Raw genomic sequence first — 21,736 nt, 5'->3', positions numbered from 1 at the left:
TGTCCAGCATTTCCCTTCTGTGCAGTCAGTGAGCTGGTCACAGCACATACCCACTCAGGGAGATCCAGCATCCTTCCATGGACCATTATCTCCACCCCTTACTAGTCAGATGCTTCAAGGTAATTTTCCAGTAGGCAGTCTACTAGGAGTGCAGGAGACAAAACTAACTTCTTAGGGCCTGTCACGCCTTCCCATTCTAAACTCACCATTGCCATGGGATGGAGTTTGGCTCTTCTGCCTCCATAGGTAACCTGGTGATAGACACTAGGCATGAGCTTCCCTGGGGAAACCAGTTTCTCTGTGACCACAGTCACACTGGGTCCTGTATCTCGAGCCTCAATCTAAGTTCCATTCATTTTAGGCTTCTGCCTTTACCTCTCCATGCTGGGAGGCAAGGGGGCCAGAGTTGTAATTTCCACCCCACTCTAGGACACTAAGGTTGCCTCGGTCAACCCCTTCTCCATCTCTGGGACAATCTCCACCCCCACCCTGATGCGGACAATCTCCTGGGACTGCCCACCAGTGGGAGGCTTCTTTGTTCAGCCTGCCTCTTCTCTCTCGTGTCTGGACTGATAACAGGCAAAACACTGGCTAGTCTTCATAAGGTCACATAACTTTCCTGCCTTTGCTGGGTCCAAGGACTTCCCATGCTACTCCTTCCTCTTGACAATGGACTGGCTTGAGGACCCTACCCTCTGTGCAGGTTTTTGTGGGTCTTGTGAGGACTCTTTCTGTTTTTAACCTTCTTTCCCCTGGTATTTTCCCTGGGGGTGGAGGGGGGACGTATCCTCACTTATTCTGATCACCCCCCTGGTGCTCTTTGGAAACCTGGGTTCTCAACCACTCATCAGCTAGCTCATTCAGTTCTCTGGGGCTAGTCAGCTTAGAGTCCACTAGTTACTGGTGTAACTTCTCGTGTACAAAATAAGTCAGGATATGCTCTTTCAGCACCACATTGTACAGCCCCTCAAAACCACTAATCCAGCCCTTTAGTGCCTTCACTGAGATGTCCACAAAGTCCATCCAGGACTGTGTGTTAACTTTATGGGTGTCCCTGAGCTTCACCCTGTACTGCTCTGGGGTCAGACCACATTTCTTGACTTAACATTGCCTCATGTAGGAGTAAGAGTTTGCCTCATCCCCCTGTCGAGTCAGTACTGTACTGGGATCTGTTCCCACAGAAGTGATCCCCAATATGTAGGGTTGATCCCTCTCATCTCAAGGGCCCTTTCAAATGCAGCCAGCCATTTGTCAATATCATTTGTCAATATCACCCCCCTTGGTGTACATGGGAGCTATTCCCTTGTGAAGCCTAGGATTAAACCCACCACCCCTGAGCATCTCAGAATCTTCTACATTGCCGCTCCCACCATTCCTTTTCACCTTCGTCTCCTCCCACTTCTCTCTAGCTAGTTCTAACTTTTTCTTTTCCAGGGCTATGGGAAGAGGTGTGGCTCACTAGTTAGAGGCGGCAGACCCGTAAGCAGAGAATCGACCAGGGTTCAATTACCGACGCGGCAGGGTCGTGGACCAGGGTCAAAATGGACTCGATAATTCTCGCCTCGGTACCTACTCTAACCAGGAACACACTCGGCAACTCTGGGCATTAAGCTTGCCTCATCTCTACAACGGCCCCCCACAGACGCCGGGGATGCCTGGTTTCACCTTGGAGATACCCAGAAAGGGACCATCTCACAGGGATAGCCAGGACGGGTTCCCCAGCGGTCTACAGCGCCGGGACGCCCCGTTGCTGGGGTAGCTGTGCGCTTTACAAGTCTAAACCATTAACATTAACTGACTTGCCTTATGAGGGTCCTATCTGGGTCCTCTGTGGAGAGACCTCACCTCCCCCATTAGCTGGAAGTATGAAACTGGTACTGGAAGAAACAAATGAAGTGTCATCCTCCACTTCCTGGATAATTGGAGGCATCACCCTCTCTTTCCCTCTCTGGAACTGCCTGTACCGAGGCCTTAAGGGTCCTAATCAACTCTGCCTTCCTGATCTTGTTGCAATTAGTTAGCCCCCTAGACCTACACTGAACCCTAAGCTCATTCACTGTGAGTTTGCTCAGTTTAGGCAGATCTAGCTCCCTGGTATCCCTAGTTGTGGGTCACAAAAACTTTACAAACAGAAATAGAACAAATTTATAAAAATAAAAAAGATTGATTAAAAATCAGTTTTGGTTCAAATTTAAAAGAATCAAAAATGTTGTTCTACATCAATTTTGCAGATTTTTACAGATCTTAACTTACTTCAATGTATGGTGTAAATTAAACACAAGTACGTATCCTCACCGTGGAACACCAAATGTTGGAAGGTGTATTAGTAGGGGTAAGTATGCACCTACCAGTAGCTACAAGGCTACCAATGCAATATAAGGTCCAGACAAGGTCTCTATTAATTATTTCATTTCTCAACCCTTGGTACGTAGCCAACGAGCTGGCAGGCTTAACTTAGGAGACAGGTGTGTGAAGCATTTAAAAACACCAATACATTAAATAAGTAGGGCACAACATCAAAAAAATATCTACAACCAATTTATGAACATAGGAAATATATTTAGGATTAAAAAAACACCAAAAACGACACAAATCCAATACAGGGAGCCGGAGATATGAATTTTTAAAGAATAAACACTTTCTAGTGCTTAAAAACATATAGCTCCAACTTGAGACATCTGGTCGTGCTTGACCGGGACAAAGTCAAAGGTTGATGGAGCCCTGGTCGAACACACTAAGCGGGAGGTCAGTGTCTCCTGATGATTTTTTTGTATTCTGTTGGAATTGGATGTAAAGGTAGTTACACAGGTGATGTTATCTTCCTGTGCAAGGATGAATGGTTCCAACAAGACTGCCCGGTTATTATTCCTAGTCCTTTTGCGTGCCACCTTGACACATTGGGGAGGGTAGTAGTGTGCTCCTAAATTAGATGTGAGTTGTTGTGCCAGTATGGTCAAAGTCTTACTCCAGGATCTCAACTCTTATCAGCCCCATCTCCTTCCTGAAATGTGCCCAAACCCCTTTCAAGTGAATCAAAGAGCACCCTTTGAAGTGTACTGAACAGCCAGGCTCTAACTCCTCCAGTGTGCGTGTCCCTCCCAGCTCAACAGAATGCAGAAATCCACAAAATCTGTCTGGGGGAATTTCCCTACCTCCACATGCTCCTCCAGTCATCCCTGGGTCTCCCAAAATGGAACCCAGAGTTCTCCATGTATTGCACCAATCACAGGCACACATACACACAGCACATACATGCAGCATTTGTGCTGCACAGCACTACATACTAACTTGATATAGCCCAACGGTGAGTAAAGCACAAAGGAGCAGAACTTTACATGAGTGAGCTTGTAGGCCTTGCTCCACTAGAACTGGAAAAAATGCCTCAATTCCTACTGATCACTATACATACTGTATGCGGTCACCACAATGCTTGTCCTACTTAACTCTTGGTAAAGGAAGTAGCCTTTCACCGTCATGAGCGTAATGCTTTGAGCAACCCTCCTGGGCCAAAATGACCGCAATCCGTGAGGCAGGCCTATGTCATGGCACACACGCATGATCCGTTTTCTCCCATGACAACACAATTTAGCGGCAGGGATCCAAATACCATTGCAGCTGGATAATTCAGGGCAGGGGTGCATTTCTGTCATAATGCGAGGAACTTTTCTGTGCCTTAAGCAGGAGTAGACTTCCATGTGCTTACCTGGTGAGAAATACCTTGGAAAACCTTTGTGAATGCCCAAAACGCCAAGCCTTCATGGGTATTCACATGAGTTGCCATGTTCACTTAACCACTGCTCTCATAATACCCTTTTACTCCCTTTATCTCTCCATGAATGCAGACTTACTCGTATGAAAAATCCATGAGTGAATAGAAATTACCTTTACTCCAAACATGATTAAAGTTATAGTTGTCCAAGGGTTGGTTAAGGATAATTAGGCAGAATTTCTGGTTGCCTGCAAGAAGAACAACATAAATGATTAAAACATTTTTTTAAATTACACATTGCTGGAGCCTTTTTCTTTTTTTTATATCTTTTTATTAAACAGTTGCTCAGTACACAATAGCATCACTGGTCGACCATTGGCCGGATAGGCATTACAGAGAAAAAGACATAGTACACGTATAACATTGAAAGGTATTCAGAAGAGGTCTGTATCATCCATGTGTATTACAAGTACCATACAGGTTAATAAACATCATGAGTCTGATTAGCTGAGTCACATTCACCCATCTGTGGGATTCACACATTACCGTCTGCATGAACGCCATTGATCCCAGAATTTTCCCCATTTCCTGGGGCAATCCCAACTTTGATACACTACCTCCTCCGCCCACAGGCACCAGTCTAGTTCTAGATCGTTTTCCCAGCCTGCTATGCATTGGGGCCTATTCTGTCCCCAGGTTCTTGTCATATTTTGTTTTTCCACCCCCGCTGCCAAGGTGAGCCATATTTTCAGATAATGAGCCACACCTCCTCACACGTTATGTGCAGTAGAAGCAACCTAGTTTCGGCCTGCACAGTGCAGCTCACAACCTGTGTCACACCACTCCAGTACCGCTGGATTTTGGGGCACTCCCACAGTGTATGGAAGAAGGAACCCACCATGCCACAATCCTTAGCGCAGAGTGCCCTATCACATGCCCCAGTCGGTTTAGGAGGGATGTGGAGTAATCTGGAGTAATATGATCTATGCAGAATCCTCAGTTGTATTAAATGGAGGCAGGCACAGATTGCCACTTCCCTGCAGCTTTGGATTGCCTCCTTCCAGTCACCGTCTCCGATCAATCCTCGATCCCCCTCCCATGCTTCCCTTAAGGTCATCGGAGGGTCAGGGTAATTATTCATTTGTTTCCTGTAGATCAGGGAAGTCCCTCTATAGGTCATGGGATCCAACAGCAGTCGATCCTCCAGTGAAGTTGATTTTGGCAATTGCCCCCCCTCCGATATATGTTTCCTAAGTGTGTGTCCTAACTGTAGAATAGATATAGGAATCATTCAGAGTCTGCAATCTCAAACTCCGTCTGCAGCTCTTCAAAAGCAATCAGAGCCTGCCTCCTCCATATGTCCCCCAGATAGTCAATACCTAGCAGCCCCCATTTATGGAATTCCTTCAAATTGACAACCTTCTATAGGAAGTCACTCTCCCATAGCAATGTCCGGCCTATCAACTTACCATCACTTGTATTGCCTTAGTCTTGGGTAATAAATAACTAATTATATGCCCATAAAGTGCTACCTGTGTGCAAACAGTGTCTCTCTATACTACACATATGTCATTTGTACTCAACACTTCCCTTGTACAACCCAAGGGAAACCAATGAGATGAGTGCTTGTGAGAGTCCCGACGAGCCGGAGCACCGGAACTCTATCAAGATGGAGTGCGACCCCAAACAGGAAGGACGGAGCGGTCTAGTGGCGCGGATCCACCTCGCGAATAAGCTGACGTCATCCGAGACACAGATACGGGAATGGTGGAACGAAGGAAAGGAGGCGGAGTTTGGGGCTGTCCCAGAGAGTAAAGAGGCGGAGACCGGAGTAGTGAGGAGACCCCGACAGGAAGAGATTCGAGCGGAAGAGGCGGACGACAGGATCAGAGCGGAGGACGGACCAAAGAGGAGAAGAGCGTCAGCCGAAGGACCAGAGCTGGAGGAAACACAAGAGGAGCCCAGCAGTACCAAGGAAAGGAATACAGCAGCCGAGTGTAAAGTGGGAAAACCCGGAGGCCCAGCAACAACAGAGGACGCCCCGGGTCCAAGCGCCACGACCCAGCCCCTGGGTCGTGGCTCAAGGCAAGTGACCTCAAGGGGATCATTTTGGTGGTGGGCCGGTCGGGGTTGCATGGGGCTATAACCGGGCACCTGTTGGTTTGTTTGAGTGGCTTCTTTTCTTATCGCCACTTCTTGCCGTTGCCCCTACACGTGGCCCTCCTATTGATCGGTCCGGTTTCATTTAGTTTGTTATTTTTATTTTGTTTTGACCCACGATTTTATACACTCCTGGTGGTGGTAGCACTACGAATAGGATTCAAGGACAGAATATACTAACCCCGGCTTCTCTGTTGTATGTTTACTTTTTCCGGGGCCGGAGTCCTGTAAAGAACAGCCCGAGGAGGAAGCACCGTGTGACTAGATTTTCCTGATTGTATCCTGTCCCCTCAAGGAAAGACGACAGCCTACAAGCATAGACTGAAAAACCCCTTGTGTTTGCCTACACCTATGTTCAAGTATTGATGTTTTCTAAAGTCAAAGGAAGAAAACAAAAACCGACAATAAAAGAAGTAGAGACTTCTTTTCAGTTCAAAGAATCAAACGTCTGTTTCTTTCTTTCTTCTCAAATCCCACCATTTTCAACGAGGTTGTACACCAATGCCCAGGGTCTTCCCCCCCCCCCCCCCCCCCTGGCCACGCTGAGATATCACAAGTGGTGTCAGAAGTGGGATTATCATTCAAAATACATTTCCTATAATCGTATCGCCTCATGACACAACCCGTGCCCATGGAGAATGTTATTTAGCAGTTGCCCGAAGGCCAACGACACCTACAGCTGGTGTTAGAACAACAGATCCAAGCCGCGCAGGTGGAGCGAGAAAGTCTACAGGGAGCTCTTAAAGAGCAGGCCACCCTCATCGCAACAAATCAACAAGTACAAGATACAGCCATCCTACGGCTCACTGATGCCATAGTCAACACGCAGGTTCGTTCAAACGTCCCTGGGACGGTGCTCCAGAAATACCAAGAAGGGGAAGATCCAGATTACTTCTTTTTGAACTTCGAGAGAGTAGCCACCACAGCGGCCTGGCCCCAGGAAAGGTGGGGCAAGTACATAGCTCCCCTTCTCTCCGGCGAACTACAGGCCGCTTATCAATCCGCTAATCCCGCCGGTACCAACCCCTATGAGGATGTTAAAAAGGCTATTCTCGAACGGATGGGATGTGACCAGGAGCACTACAGAAATAAATTCCGGAGAGAAAAGTGGTCTGTAGGAGAGAACACCCGAGCCTTGTACTACCGGATACGGGACATGGGACATCGATGTTTGGCCCCTCACAATTCCACCATGGAGGAAGTGGTTGAAAAAATCTATCTAGAACAGCTCCTGGATGCTTTACCTCCTAGCACCCGGTCCTGGATAAAACAACATCCGAAGCTCACGTCCACATCAGCTGTAAATCTCGCTTGTGCCTTCCATAGGGCTCCAGATTTTAAGGCTGGCATAGTACGCTACCAGGGTAACCCCAACACGACTCGTCCTCAGACACACACTATCCCGAAGAATACAAGTCGCTCGGATGGCAGACCCCTTACACCACCCCATCCTGTCCCTAGACAACCCATCGCAGTAGCAGGGCCCAGCAGACAAGGCCCACAGTGTTATAACTGTGCAGAGTGGGTGCATATTGCTAGGCAGTGTCCCCACCGTACCCCAACACCCGAACCAATGGAGGTAGGCTATAGTCACGGTAGGGTTTTTCTAGCAAACACTGGTCCACACCAATATAAACAAGCATTAGCAATGCAATAGGTCTCGCATTTGTGAGAGTTTAAGTTATTGGCATTGTAAATGACAATGCCTTTTATTTATCTGTTTTGATAATTAACACAAAAAGGCATTGAGCCAGTAGCTCAAATTCTTGTAGATGCGAGACCTATTTCACTTCAAAGAAGAAGCGCCGTTGTCCCGGGCTGCTTGGAAAGTGAAAGAGCAGAAGGTGTGCTGTATTGCAGGAAAGCACGTCATGCCTGCAGTAGGAGCAACTCAATTAAAGAAAATAGTGCTTACAGACTAAATAAAAAAACGATGGATTTAGGCCCAGATCTCTGTACTGGGGTGAATGTATGACATTGTTCTGCATTCTGTCCATCTATTGTTGTTTTTACAGACTAAATAAGACACACCATGTAACAACTGAAGTAAAAGGACCAGTCCTCATAGGAGGTTACAAATGAAGATAAGGCGGTACTAAGGAGGGACTAACAAGCCTATTCATGAATTAGAAGCCAGCGTATACGAAAGACAATTACACAAGCCAATGAAAAATATGGGGGGGATAGTAGGCGGGGCTTCAAGCCCATACTCTAAAACAGCATGTCTCGCAGAGCAGTGCATGCACTGCCTAGGTTCGACCTAAAAAATAGGACACGTGGAATTTGAGCCCTCTATGATAACACCCTGTGTGACTAACTACAGCACATTGAAGTGTGTGCTATATTGCACATTTGTTCATACAACTTATGACGTCACCCTGTCCCTCACTGCAAATCACAGACCCGCTAATGCCTACAACCCATGGACCTGAACAACGTTATCCAGTGCCTTGATGTACAGCAGCAGGCGCTGCCACGAGGCACGCCACTCAGTGTTCCTCAGAGGCGCATCATAAAGTGCTGCCCTGAGGTACATTCAGTGGTTAATTTGTACCAGTGTGTGGCGGTGGGGCTTGCCAGCATGCGGACTAAAGATTCACTTCACAATCCTTCCCCTCCCACACACACACACAAACCGCTGCTTTTCTACAGCCCGTTAGTTTTGTGTAAACGGTGCAAGACTGGCGCTGTTTACACAACACTAATTGTCTGTCTTTTATGGCAGCTTGTGACGCGAGAATGAGGAGTAACGAGAGAGAAAGAGAACAAATGTGAGTGTGGCTGTGTGTGAGGCAGGGGTTGATATGCGGTGAGTAGTTAGCATCGGCTGTATTTTAAAACAGACTTTGAAGTTTACCCTGTCTTTCAAGTGCTTAACTCTCAGGCAGGGACAAGGATTTCTTTGTAGAGAATGTATGCGAGAAGTATTTAGGTAATCCAAGTCAGTGATGCGTTCGCTGTTACATTTCACACTTTCTCTTCAGGTTGTGTGGGATATGTTGCCTATCTCTTAACAGTGTTTCTTTTCCCAGGCGTTTTGCATGCGAGCGCATACTGAGTAGGCCTGGGCAAAAATTTCGTTCCGTTCGCGGAAATTGCGATAATTTGACATTTTTGCGTTCCGCGGAGAGCGCGAAAATGTCAAAAATTCCGGTTTCCGCAGCTTGGCGATAATTTGTTTCTTGCTCGCGCTGTAAAATGATACATTCTCGCGCGCGCGCGATCGCCTTACCTGAATCCCTGCGTTCGCCGACAAGTTTTCTTGATCCGGTCGCGTTCTCCATGAGATGTTGTATTGTTTTTAGCCATTTGCGCTGTCTCGCGACAGTTCGCGCCCGCAGTGACGTCATGCGTCGCGCGATCACGTCTTTCTTCTCGCGATCATGCACCGCGAGAACAACTCAAAACAAGATGGCCGCGCCCGCAAGCAACCACATGGGTAAGTTGGCGACCCGCAACCATGCAGAAAATCTCGCGAACATGCCGGAAAAAAACTTCCGCATCTTCGCGATATTTCTGCTTGTTTGCGATAATTTTAAACATTCTCGCGATAATTTGCGAAGGTTAATTCCGCAAATTCCGCCCACCCCTAATACTGAGTGAGTTGCTTTAGGTATGGGGCTGCACTCGGGAAGTGGATTGGAGGTGAGGCTCTAGGCAGCCCGAGATTCTGACAGTTCCACTGTCAGTCATTGTCATGAATTGAATGTGCTCTTACTACGGGCTCATCCTATCCTTGGCCTCTGCAGAACGGTGGCCAGGCATGCGCCAGGTAAAGTTCTAATTCGATGGGAAAATCTTTTGAGGAATTACCTAACTTTTAAAATATGGAAAGGGCCAATGGAAACATTTTCTAGGTGGCTCGCTCGCTTTGGTTGTTGACAGCCTGGCGTGTGTTCTCAGCGCAGGCAGTGGCAGTAGTGAAAGTGAGCAGTGCCACTAAGGGAGGGGGGATAGACGTCGGACTCCTTAGAAAAAGTCTAGGTACATTATCACTGTGCTTCCATGTGGCACATTTTCCAGTACCCTCCTGGCACACATCTCCCTGTGCACGCGCTCTCTCTCTCTCTCTCACACACAATTGCCTTGTGCACCACGCATGTTTATAAACCAATGCCCCCCCCTCCCCCCCCCCCCCGCGCTTCCTCTTGGGCTCCAATGTGAGCACATTGCCAGTGCTCCAGTATTATAGATCAACCTGGGCCTCTTGCATGTGTGCGGTGTTTAGTTATGTTTTATTATCTACTCTCCTAGGGTTATGTACCACTGTGGGTCCATGTGCATGAAGGGCTGCATGTTTCTTGTTCTGTGTACATGGGTACATGCGTGTATGTCTGCTGAAGGTCGATAAAACGGCTGTAGGCATATAGGCGATCTGCTTGTGTGCACATGGGCCCGCCCTTCGTTGTGTTGTGCCCCGCTGGGCGTACACTATAGTAAAAGCCGAACTAATGGCCTAGTTAGTGCTTGCTCTTCATTATTTTTCCGAGTTTCACATTTGAAAATCTCAAAATTGTGGTCCTGCTTTAAATCTTTGTTCAAAAACAGCCCTGATTGTTTCTAGACTCCACTGCATTAGCAATGACAATGAATTCACAGAGAGCCGTGGTTAAAGCGCACACAGAAGCTTTGCTTTCCTCACTCCCGTGTCCAATTTCCCAAAAAGCTGCACCGCGCCTACTGTTAACTTATGCTGTCTTGTTGCGGTCGCACCCAGGGAGAGGGCAGTGTACCACCAGAGGATGGGGTGTGGCACAGCTGCACCCGGGGCGGTAAATACGAATTAAACACTGACTCACCGTAGATTTTGGACAGGCTTTTCCGCCGGCTGCGTCTTTGCTTGGCTGTACCGTGTGCTGCGATGGCCAACCCCCTTGTCCCGTTCTGCATCGGAAGTGGCACGGAGATGATGAGGTTGGTGGATGGGCACATGTGAAACGTGTCCCGCTGGCTCTTGCCTGAAACCAGACTGTCCTTCTGAGACGCACCGAAAGGTTCAGGGCGTGATTAAGAACAGCTTTCATTTAGACACCCCGTGTCCTTGCTTACAACCTACGAGGCCGGTGGCGTTTACTGGGAGGTAAAGGAAGTCACAATTTCCGAGATGCGTTTATATTTTGGTAATGAAAAGTGGTTACCCGATTTTTATTTAACCGTGCTCACTACACTGACATCCAAGTCCCTCACATGAGAGGCATACATGCTTAGTGTATGTTGTGGGGAACATCACTTTCTGAAACGGTACCCTACATTATCTTGGCATTGAGTTTACAATGTTACATAAAAGACACTCTTGAAAGATAATCAAAGCATAGCCAGGGCTTTAAGTGGGCCGGGTCCAGCCGGCCCACTTAAATATGGTCTCGCCTTTGGGACCTTGTAAGTGTTTAGAAATGCAACAGTTGCATAACTAAATACTTATAAGGTCCCAAAAGCGAGACCTATTGGCTATGCCAAGCAGCCCTGCGGCCACGAAAGTGATCGCAATCGCGATTGCAATCAAACATCAAAGTGGCCCTGCCGCTGCGAAAGTGAAAGTAATCGCGGTAAAGCGCGACGCGTGTGCCCGCGCACATGCACTGTAGCTCTAGGCTGGCCTGGTAGCATTTTTTGGAGCCCTCTCAATAAGTCTCGCCAGACCAGCGCATGCGCTGGGTCAGGCGAGACCTAAAAGGAGGTGTTTGTCAACGGAAAAAGGAAACAAGCTTTGCTTGACACGGGGTGTCATGTTACAGTAGTGGATAGTTCCTTGATTTTTAACCCCCAGATACAAAAGACAGAGCAAGTAAGAGTGACATGTGTTAAACCAGATTGGTCGCACACTGCTACACCTACCAGGCGTGTTCCCCCAATGAAAAACGGTCCCTGAAGGTCAGCGTTGGCGGATACACCTATGCTCGAGTGTGAATGCAAGTATGCGTGGCGTGTGCCATCCCAGGACACGTGTTTCGAGGTAATTGCCTCTCGTCAGCAGGGAGTAGGAAAATGTGTGGGGTTGCTGTGTAAGCTGCTAAAATCGTTATCAGGTCTAGTACCTCTCGTAGCGCGCAGGTGCGTAACCATGAGTCCGTCGACTCCACCAGCTCAAGGGAGCCTGAATATAAAGTTAAACCAGATTGGTCGCACACTGCTACACCTACCAGGCGTGTTCCCCCAATGAAAATGGTCCCTGAAGGTCAGCGTTGGCGGATACACCTATGCTCGAGTGTGAATGCAAGTATGCGTGGCGTGTGCCATCCCAGGACACGTGTTTCGAGGTAATTGCCTCTCGTCAGCAGGGAGTAGGAAAATGTGTGGGGTTGCTGTGTAAGCTGCTAAAATCGTTATCAGGTCTAGTACCTCTCGTAGCGCGCAGGTGTGTAACCATGAGTCCGTCGACTCCACCGGCTCAAGGGAGCCTGAATATAAAGTTAAACCAGATTGGTCGCACACTGCTACACCTACCAGGCGTGTTCCCCCAATGAAAATGGTCCCTGAAGGTCAGCGTTGGCGGATACACCTATGCTCGAGTGTGAATGCAAGTATGCGTGGCGTGTGCCATCCCAGGACACGTGTTTCGAGGTAATTGCCTCTCGTCAGCAGGGAGTAGGAAAATGTGTGGGGTTGCTGTGTAAGCTGCTAAAATCGTTATCAGGTCTAGTACCTCTCGTAGCGCGCAGGTGCGTAACCATGAGTCCGTCGACTCCACCGGCTCAAGGGAGCCTGAATATAAAGTTAAACCAGATTGGTCGCACACTGCTACACCTACCAGGCGTGTTCCCCCAATGAAAATGGTCCCTGAAGGTCAGCGTTGGCGGATACACCTATGCTCGAGTGTGAATGCAAGTATGCGTGGCGTGTGCCATCCCAGGACACGTGTTTCGAGGTAATTGCCTCTCGTCAGCAGGGAGTAGGAAAATGTGTGGGGTTGCTGTGTAAGCTGCTAAAATCGTTATCAGGTCTAGTACCTCTCGTAGCGCGCAGGTGCGTAACCATGAGTCCGTCGACTCCACCGGCTCAAGGGAGCCTGAATATAAAGTTAAACCAGATTGGTCGCACACTGCTACACCTACCAGGCGTGTTCCCCCAATGAAAATGGTCCCTGAAGGTCAGCGTTGGCGGATACACCTATGCTCGAGTGTGAATGCAAGTATGCGTGGCGTGTGCCATCCCAGGACACGTGTTTCGAGGTAATTGCCTCTCGTCAGCAGGGAGTAGGAAAATGTGTGGGGTTGCTGTGTAAGCTGCTAAAATCGTTATCAGGTCTAGTACCTCTCGTAGCGCGCAGGTGCGTAACCATGAGTCCGTCGACTCCACCGGCTCAAGGGAGCCTGAATATAAAGTTAAACCAGATTGGTCGCACACTGCTACACCTACCAGGCGTGTTCCCCCAATGAAAATGGTCCCTGAAGGTCAGCGTTGGCGGATACACCTATGCTCGAGTGTGAATGCAAGTATGCGTGGCGTGTGCCATCCCAGGACACGTGTTTCGAGGTAATTGCCTCTCGTCAGCAGGGAGTAGGAAAATGTGTGGGGTTGCTGTGTAAGCTGCTAAAATCGTTATCAGGTCTAGTACCTCTCGTAGCGCGCAGGTGCGTAACCATGAGTCCGTCGACTCCACCGGCTCAAGGGAGCCTGAATATAAAGTTAAACCAGATTGGTCGCACACTGCTACACCTACCAGGCGTGTTCCCCCAATGAAAATGGTCCCTGAAGGTCAGCGTTGGCGGATACACCTATGCTCGAGTGTGAATGCAAGTATGCGTGGCGTGTGCCATCCCAGGACACGTGTTTCGAGGTAATTGCCTCTCGTCAGCAGGGAGTAGGAAAATGTGTGGGGTTGCTGTGTAAGCTGCTAAAATCGTTATCAGGTCTAGTACCTCTCGTAGCGCGCAGGTGCGTAACCATGAGTCCGTCGACTCCACCGGCTCAAGGGAGCCTGAATATAAAGTTAAACCAGATTGGTCGCACACTGCTACACCTACCAGGCGTGTTCCCCCAATGAAAATGGTCCCTGAAGGTCAGCGTTGGCGGATACACCTATGCTCGAGTGTGAATGCAAGTATGCGTGGCGTGTGCCATCCCAGGACACGTGTTTCGAGGTAATTGCCTCTCGTCAGCAGGGAGTAGGAAAATGTGTGGGGTTGCTGTGTAAGCTGCTAAAATCGTTATCAGGTCTAGTACCTCTCGTAGCGCGCAGGTGCGTAACCATGAGTCCGTCGACTCCACCGGCTCAAGGGAGCCTGAATATAAAGTTAAACCAGATTGGTCGCACACTGCTACACCTACCAGGCGTGTTCCCCCAATGAAAATGGTCCCTGAAGGTCAGCGTTGGCGGATACACCTATGCTCGAGTGTGAATGCAAGTATGCGTGGCGTGTGCCATCCCAGGACACGTGTTTCGAGGTAATTGCCTCTCGTCAGCAGGGAGTAGGAAAATGTGTGGGGTTGCTGTGTAAGCTGCTAAAATCGTTATCAGGTCTAGTACCTCTCGTAGCGCGCAGGTGCGTAACCATGAGTCCGTCGACTCCACCGGCTCAAGGGAGCCTGAATATAAAGTTAAACCAGATTGGTCGCACACTGCTACACCTACCAGGCGTGTTCCCCCAATGAAAATGGTCCCTGAAGGTCAGCGTTGGCGGATACACCTATGCTCGAGTGTGAATGCAAGTATGCGTGGCGTGTGCCATCCCAGGACACGTGTTTCGAGGTAATTGCCTCTCGTCAGCAGGGAGTAGGAAAATGTGTGGGGTTGCTGTGTAAGCTGCTAAAATCGTTATCAGGTCTAGTACCTCTCGTAGCGCGCAGGTGCGTAACCATGAGTCCGTCGACTCCACCGGCTCAAGGGAGCCTGAATATAAAGTTAAACCAGATTGGTCGCACACTGCTACACCTACCAGGCGTGTTCCCCCAATGAAAATGGTCCCTGAAGGTCAGCGTTGGCGGATACACCTATGCTCGAGTGTGAATGCAAGTATGCGTGGCGTGTGCCATCCCAGGACACGTGTTTCGAGGTAATTGCCTCTCGTCAGCAGGGAGTAGGAAAATGTGTGGGGTTGCTGTGTAAGCTGCTAAAATCGTTATCAGGTCTAGTACCTCTCGTAGCGCGCAGGTGCGTAACCATGAGTCCGTCGACTCCACCGGCTCAAGGGAGCCTGAATATAAAGTTAAACCAGATTGGTCGCACACTGCTACACCTACCAGGCGTGTTCCCCCAATGAAAATGGTCCCTGAAGGTCAGCGTTGGCGGATACACCTATGCTCGAGTGTGAATGCAAGTATGCGTGGCGTGTGCCATCCCAGGACACGTGTTTCGAGGTAATTGCCTCTCGTCAGCAGGGAGTAGGAAAATGTGTGGGGTTGCTGTGTAAGCTGCTAAAATCGTTATCAGGTCTAGTACCTCTCGTAGCGCGCAGGTGCGTAACCATGAGTCCGTCGACTCCACCGGCTCAAGGGAGCCTGAATATAAAGTTAAACCAGATTGGTCGCACACTGCTACACCTACCAGGCGTGTTCCCCCAATGAAAATGGTCCCTGAAGGTCAGCGTTGGCGGATACACCTATGGTCGAGTGTGAATGCAAGTATGCGTGGCGTGTGCCATCCCAGGACACGTGTTTCGAGGTAATTGCCTCTCGTCAGCAGGGAGTAGGAAAATGTGTGGGGTTGCTGTGTAAGCTGCTAAAATCGTTATCAGGTCTAGTACCTCTCGTAGCGCGCAGGTGCGTAACCATGAGTCCGTCGACTCCACCGGCTCAAGGGAGCCTGAATATAAAGTTAAACCAGATTGGTCGCACACTGCTACACCTACCAGGCGTGTTCCCCCAATGAAAATGGTCCCTGAAGGTCAGCGTTGGCGGATACACCTATGCTCGAGTGTGAATGCAAGTATGCGTGGCGTGTGCCATCCCAGGACACGTGTTTCGAGGTAATTGCCTCTCGTCAGCAGGGAGTAGGAAAATGTGTGGGGTTGCTGTGTAAGCTGCTAAAATCGTTATCAGGTCTAGTACCTCTCGTAGCGCGCAGGTGCGTAACCATGAGTCCGTCGACTCCACCGGCTCAAGGGAGCCTGAATATAAAGTTAAACCAGATTGGTCGCACACTGCTACACCTACCAGGCGTGTTCCCCCAATGAAAATGGTCCCTGAAGGTCAGCGTTGGCGGATACACCTATGCTCGAGTGTGAATGCAAGTATGCGTGGCGTGTGCCATCCCAGGACACGTGTTTCGAGGTAATTGCCTCTCGTCAGCAGGGAGTAGGAAAATGTGTGGGGTTGCTGTGTAAGCTGCTAAAATCGTTATCAGGTCTAGTACCTCTCGTAGCGCGCAGGTGCGTAACCATGAGTCCGTCGACTCCACCGGCTCAAGGGAGCCTGAATATAAAGTTAAACCAGATTGGTCGCACACTGCTACACCTACCAGGCGTGTTCCCCCAATGAAAATGGTCCCTGAAGGTCAGCGTTGGCGGATACACATATGCTCGAGTGTGAATGCAAGTATGCGTGGCGTGTGCCATCCCAGGACACGTGTTTCTAGGTAATTGCCTCTCGTCAGCAGGGAGTAGGAAAATGTGTGGGGTTGCTGTGTAAGCTGCTAAAATCGTTATCAGGTCTAGTACCTCTCGTAGCGCGCAGGTGCGTAACCATGAGTCCGTCGACTCCACCGGCTCAAGGGAGCCTGAATATAAAGTTAAACCAGATTGGTCGCACACTGCTACACCTACCAGGCGTGTTCCCCCAATGAAAATGGTCCCTGAAGGTCAGCGTTGGCGGATACACCTATGCTCGAGTGTGAATGCAAGTATGCGTGGCGTGTGCCATCCCAGGACACGTGTTTCGAGGTAATTGCCTCTCGTCAGCAGGGAGTAGGAAAATGTGTGGGGTTGCTGTGTAAGCTGCTAAAATCGTTATCAGGTCTAGTACCTCTCGTAGCGCGCAGGTGCGTAACCATGAGTCCGTCGACTCCACCGGCTCAAGGGAGCCTGAATATAAAGTTAAACCAGATTGGTCGCACACTGCTACACCTACCAGACGTGTTCCCCCAATGAAAATGGTCCCTGAAGGTCAGCGTTGGCGGATACACCTATGCTCGAGTGTGAATGCAAGTATGCGTGGCGTGTGCCATCCCAGGACACGTGTTTCGAGGTAATTGCCTCTCGTCAGCAGGGAGTAGGAAAATGTGTGGGGTTGCTGTGTAAGCTGCTAAAATCGTTATCAGGTCTAGTACCTCTCGTAGCGCGCAGGTGCGTAACCATGAGTCCGTCGACTCCACCGGCTCAAGGGAGCCTGAATATAAAGTTAAACCAGATTGGTCGCACACTGCTACACCTACCAGGCGTGTTCCCCCAATGAAAATGGTCCCTGAAGGTCAGCGTTGGCGGATACACCTATGCTCGAGTGTGAATGCAAGTATGCGTGGCGTGTGCCATCCCAGGACACGTGTTTCGAGGTAATTGCCTCTCGTCAGCAGGGAGTAGGAAAATGTGTGGGGTTGCTGTGTAAGCTGCTAAAATCGTTATCAGGTCTAGTACCTCTCGTAGCGCGCAGGTGCGTAACCATGAGTCCGTCGACTCCACCGGCTCAAGGGAGCCTGAATATAAAGTTAAACCAGATTGGTCGCACACTGCTACACCTACCAGGCGTGTTCCCCCAATGAAAATGGTCCCTGAAGGTCAGCGTTGGCGGATACACCTATGCTCGAGTGTGAATGCAAGTATGCGTGGCGTGTGCCATCCCAGGACACGTGTTTCGAGGTAATTGCCTCTCGTCAGCAGGGAGTAGGAAAATGTGTGGGGTTGCTGTGTAAGCTGCTAAAATCGTTATCAGGTCTAGTACCTCTCGTAGCGCGCAGGTGCGTAACCATGAGTCCGTCGACTCCACCGGCTCAAGGGAGCCTGAATATAAAGTTAAACCAGATTGGTCGCACACTGCTACACCTACCAGGCGTGTTCCCCCAATGAAAATGGTCCCTGAAGGTCAGCGTTGGCGGATACACCTATGCTCGAGTGTGAATGCAAGTATGCGTGGCGTGTGCCATCCCAGGACACGTGTTTCGAGGTAATTGCCTCTCGTCAGCAGGGAGTAGGAAAATGTGTGGGGTTGCTGTGTAAGCTGCTAAAATCCTTGATTTTTAACCCCCAGATACAAAAGACAGAGCAAGTAAGAGTGACATGTGTCCATGGGGACACTAAAACGTATCCAGTAGCAAAGGTCCTATTAGAGGTAGACAACGATCCACACTTGCGGAATGTGGGTATTATACCCTCCCTTCCAGAGGCAGTTATAATAGGGACAGATCATCCAAAATTCCACCAGTACATGGAGGGGTTAAAACCCCACGCCCAGACGTGGTTACAGGACGCCCCTTTTAGAGAAACAGAGTTATAGGACTCGTACCCCCCAGGATGGCACCCGGCCCAGCCCTCCTCCAAACCCACGAAACAATGCTTAACAACCAGCTGTGGGTTAAAAAGGCCATGTTTATTACAAATCTTCACACAAACATGACAATATATAAATCAAACAATTTGATATGATCTGTATTTATCAAATTCAAAACGTTAATCACCATTTTAATTTAAAGTTCTCCCTAGCTTCATGCTCCATCCGCAAGTCGGGGAGAACTCAATTTACTTACACGAAGAACGTTGTCTATTGCTCCAGCACTAAGGGGCCTTCTGGCTCGCGTCCCCCAACCAACTGAGAACCACGCAAGGCGCAACCCACCTGCGTCCTTGAAGGGTGAGCCCCTGTCCTCTGGTCTAGATCCGCCACCTGAGGGGCCCACCCCTCCACCACCAGGCTGCTCATCGGGCGTTCGTAGGGAGTAACCAGGGGCGGAAGCCCCATGCCCTATTTTAAAACTGGTGCCCTTGCCCCCAGCCGGTGTCCCGTTCTCTCTGGGGTGAGCTTACCATCTCTCCGCCTCAGTGCTGGCCTAAAGAGTATGCAGGAGGACTCCCCTTAACAATGTAAAGGCAATTTCTGTGGCCTCTTTACCGCCGCTCTCCAATCTAAATCCAACACCTCACCAAACTCTATCCTTGGGGACGGGTGGGTGGGAGATTGAAGGAGCCCCCTGCATTCCGAGGCCGGCGCAGGAAAGAAAGAGAGGGCGAGGACCAGGGCCAGCTGCCCTAAATAGGCCTTCGCCCCCTCCCCCTGAGGTGCCGGCTCCGGCCGGAAGTGACGTCGCGCTGACCCGGAAGCAGTTGAGGCTGCCGTCCTGTTTACTTCTTCAATGAGGGCATGCCCGGGCGCCCGGGGGGCCGAGTCCTAAGTGCGCGCTTCGTTATATTTCGCGCTTGTCAAAGGCACCACAAGTCAGGGAAAAGAAAAGAAAGCGAGAGAAAAGAGCAGAAAAAAGGAAGTATATACAGGCATCTCTGTCACGTTACGCCTTTCCTCTCTCTCTCTCTCTCACAGACTCCAGTCCATCAAAGCCGTGCAGTTTCCGAACGGCCCAACGAGAGGATAACGCACTCAAGCATGCTTGGGAACAAGCCCAGGAACCAACACCTGGACAGGTAGGACCTCATTTTTCTATAAAACGGGGACTGTATCGAGTGATGAAGGAGGGTTCTCTAATAAAAACACAATTACTTGTCCCAACCATGTTCCGAGAATATGTTTTACTGCTAGCCCATAACAAGGTTGGGGGGGTCATTGTGGCAAGGAGAAAACATTACGATACCTTCTGGAGCGGTTCTTTTGGCCAGGTGTGTATAGGGATGTAGCAAGGCACTGCGCTGACTGTGTCCGATGCCAATATACCTGCCCCGAGACCCCAGCGAAGGCCCCATTACAACCCCTGCCTATTATTGACGTCCCTTTTAAACAGGTTGGCATGGACCTGGTAGGACCCTTAACTCCCTCGGCCAGAGGACATCGATATATTTTGGTCATTGTTGATTATGCAAGCCGTTACCCTGAAGCCTTTCCCCTATCAACCATGACCACCCCCTGCGGCAGCCCAGGCTATGATCACACTGTTTTCCCGGGTAGGATTCCCCTCCGAAATCCTCACCGACCAGGGAACCCCGTTCATGTCCCGTTTAATGTCACAGGTCTGTAATATACTGGGGATCCATAAATTAAGAACGTCCGTGTATCACCCCCAAACGGATGGCCTTGTGGAGCGATATAACAAAACGATTAAACACCTCCTCTGCAAGGTCATCTCTGATACTGGAAGGGATTGGGATCACCAGTTGCCTCTGTTTCTCTTCGCCCTTCGAACACACGGACAAAAGTCCACTGGGTATTCCCCTTTTGAAGTACTATTCGGGCGGAAACCCAGGACCCTCCTTGATATGGCAGCCGAACAATGGGAGGAGGAGGACGAGGAGGGCAAACCCCTCTTACAATACGCCACAGACCTAAAAACGTCCTTGTTTCACATATGGGGATTAGTACATGACAATATGAAACAGGCACAGGAGGCACAAAAGAAACACTATGACAAAAGAAGCAGGTTGAGAGAGTTTAAACCGGGGACAAGGTACTCCTGCTACTCCCCTCTACTGAAGATAAACTCCTAATGAAGTGGCAGGGGCCTTATGAGATAGAAAAACAAATAACTCCAGTCACCTATAGCGTGAAATTGCCACATCGCGTTAGTGGCAAACAAATTTATCATGTAAATCTATTAAAAAAGTGGGAAGAAACACAACCAACCCATCCTGCCTATCTCGTCTGTTCGGACAGACAAGTGGATATATCACTCCCAGCAAACCAGGACACAGCGCCCGATCCGGTACCAAAAGGGGATGTCTTGTCACCTCCACAAAAAGCCCAATTAGAAGCTCTAGTGCACGGTTTTCCTGGCCTTTTTTCAGCTACCCCTGGCCTAACCTCTATAGTCCACCATGAGATAGTATCCGTAGAAAAAACGGTGGTGAAGCAAAAACCATATTGCATTCCAGCAGCCCGTAGGGAAGCCGTGGAGAAAGAGGTATTAGATATGCTTAAGGCTGATATCATCGAGCCATCCCAGAGTAATTGGTGTTCCCCGATTGTCATTGTACCGAAACCTGACGGTAGGCTCCATTTTTGTATAGACTTCCGACAAGTGAACGCCATAACCAAGTTCGATACCTATCCTATGCCCAGAATAGACGAACTAATAGAGCGACTAGGAAAAGCCAGGTTTATGTCCACCCTGGACCTTACTAAAGGGTACTGGCAAATACCCTTATCCCTCAGTCCAAAGAAAAGACCGCATTCGCCACCCCTTCGGGTCTCCATCAGTTCAAGGTCCTTCCTTTTGGTTTGCATGAGGCACCAGCCACGTTCCAAAGACTGATAAGACACCATATTAAAACCCCACGAGACCTATGACGCAGCCTACTTAGATGACATCGTCATTTATAGCCAGACCTGGGGGGACCACCTGCATCATCTAGAGAGAGTGTTTTCTGCTATTCAGACAGCCGGTCTCATGATTAACCTAAAAAAATCCCTCCTGGGCACAAACGAGATCCAGTATTTGGGCTATACTATCACGGAAGGGCATATAAAACCCCAAATAAACAAAATAGAAGCCGTTAAAAGTATCCCAAAACCAATCACAAAAAAAGACATCCGTTCCTTCTTGGGCTTTATAGGGTACTATCGTAGGTCCATACCCCTATTTTCCTCCCTGGCTAGTCCCCTTACTACACTGTTAACAAAAACACACTCAACACGTATACAGGATTGGAACCAGGAACATGAAGACAGCTTTTGTGCTTTAAAACATGCCATCTGTACGGCCCCAGTACTCAGCTGTCCCGATTTTGACCAACCTTTTGTCCTCCAACTGACGCCTCGGGACTCGGCTTAGGGGCCGTATTAAGCCAACCGGATCCCCATGATGACTTAAGACCAGTGCTATACATAAGCCGGAAGCTT

General features: G+C 49.3%; 1 protein-coding gene across 3 annotated transcripts in view; it reads right to left on the bottom strand.

Annotated features, from left to right (window-relative positions):
* Positions 1-21,736, bottom strand: part of TPK1 (thiamin pyrophosphokinase 1) — a 1,261,698-nt gene that overhangs the window by 882,550 nt on the left and 357,412 nt on the right. For 2 of the 3 annotated variants that reach the window (XM_085631548.1, XM_085631547.1), the window contains exon 3: positions 3,883-3,957. The exons of the other annotated variant lie outside the window; for it this stretch is intronic. In XM_085631548.1, coding sequence (XP_085487674.1) covers positions 3,883-3,957 — 75 coding nt within the window. The remainder of the gene's footprint in view (positions 1-3,882; positions 3,958-21,736) is intronic. 3 annotated transcript variants of the gene reach the window in all.

This window comes from Triturus cristatus, chromosome 10, assembly GCF_964204655.1.
Source record: "Triturus cristatus chromosome 10, aTriCri1.1, whole genome shotgun sequence".
In the NCBI taxonomy this organism is placed as follows: domain Eukaryota; kingdom Metazoa; phylum Chordata; class Amphibia; order Caudata; family Salamandridae; genus Triturus; species Triturus cristatus.
This window is presented reverse-complemented; position numbering and strand designations above follow the sequence as displayed.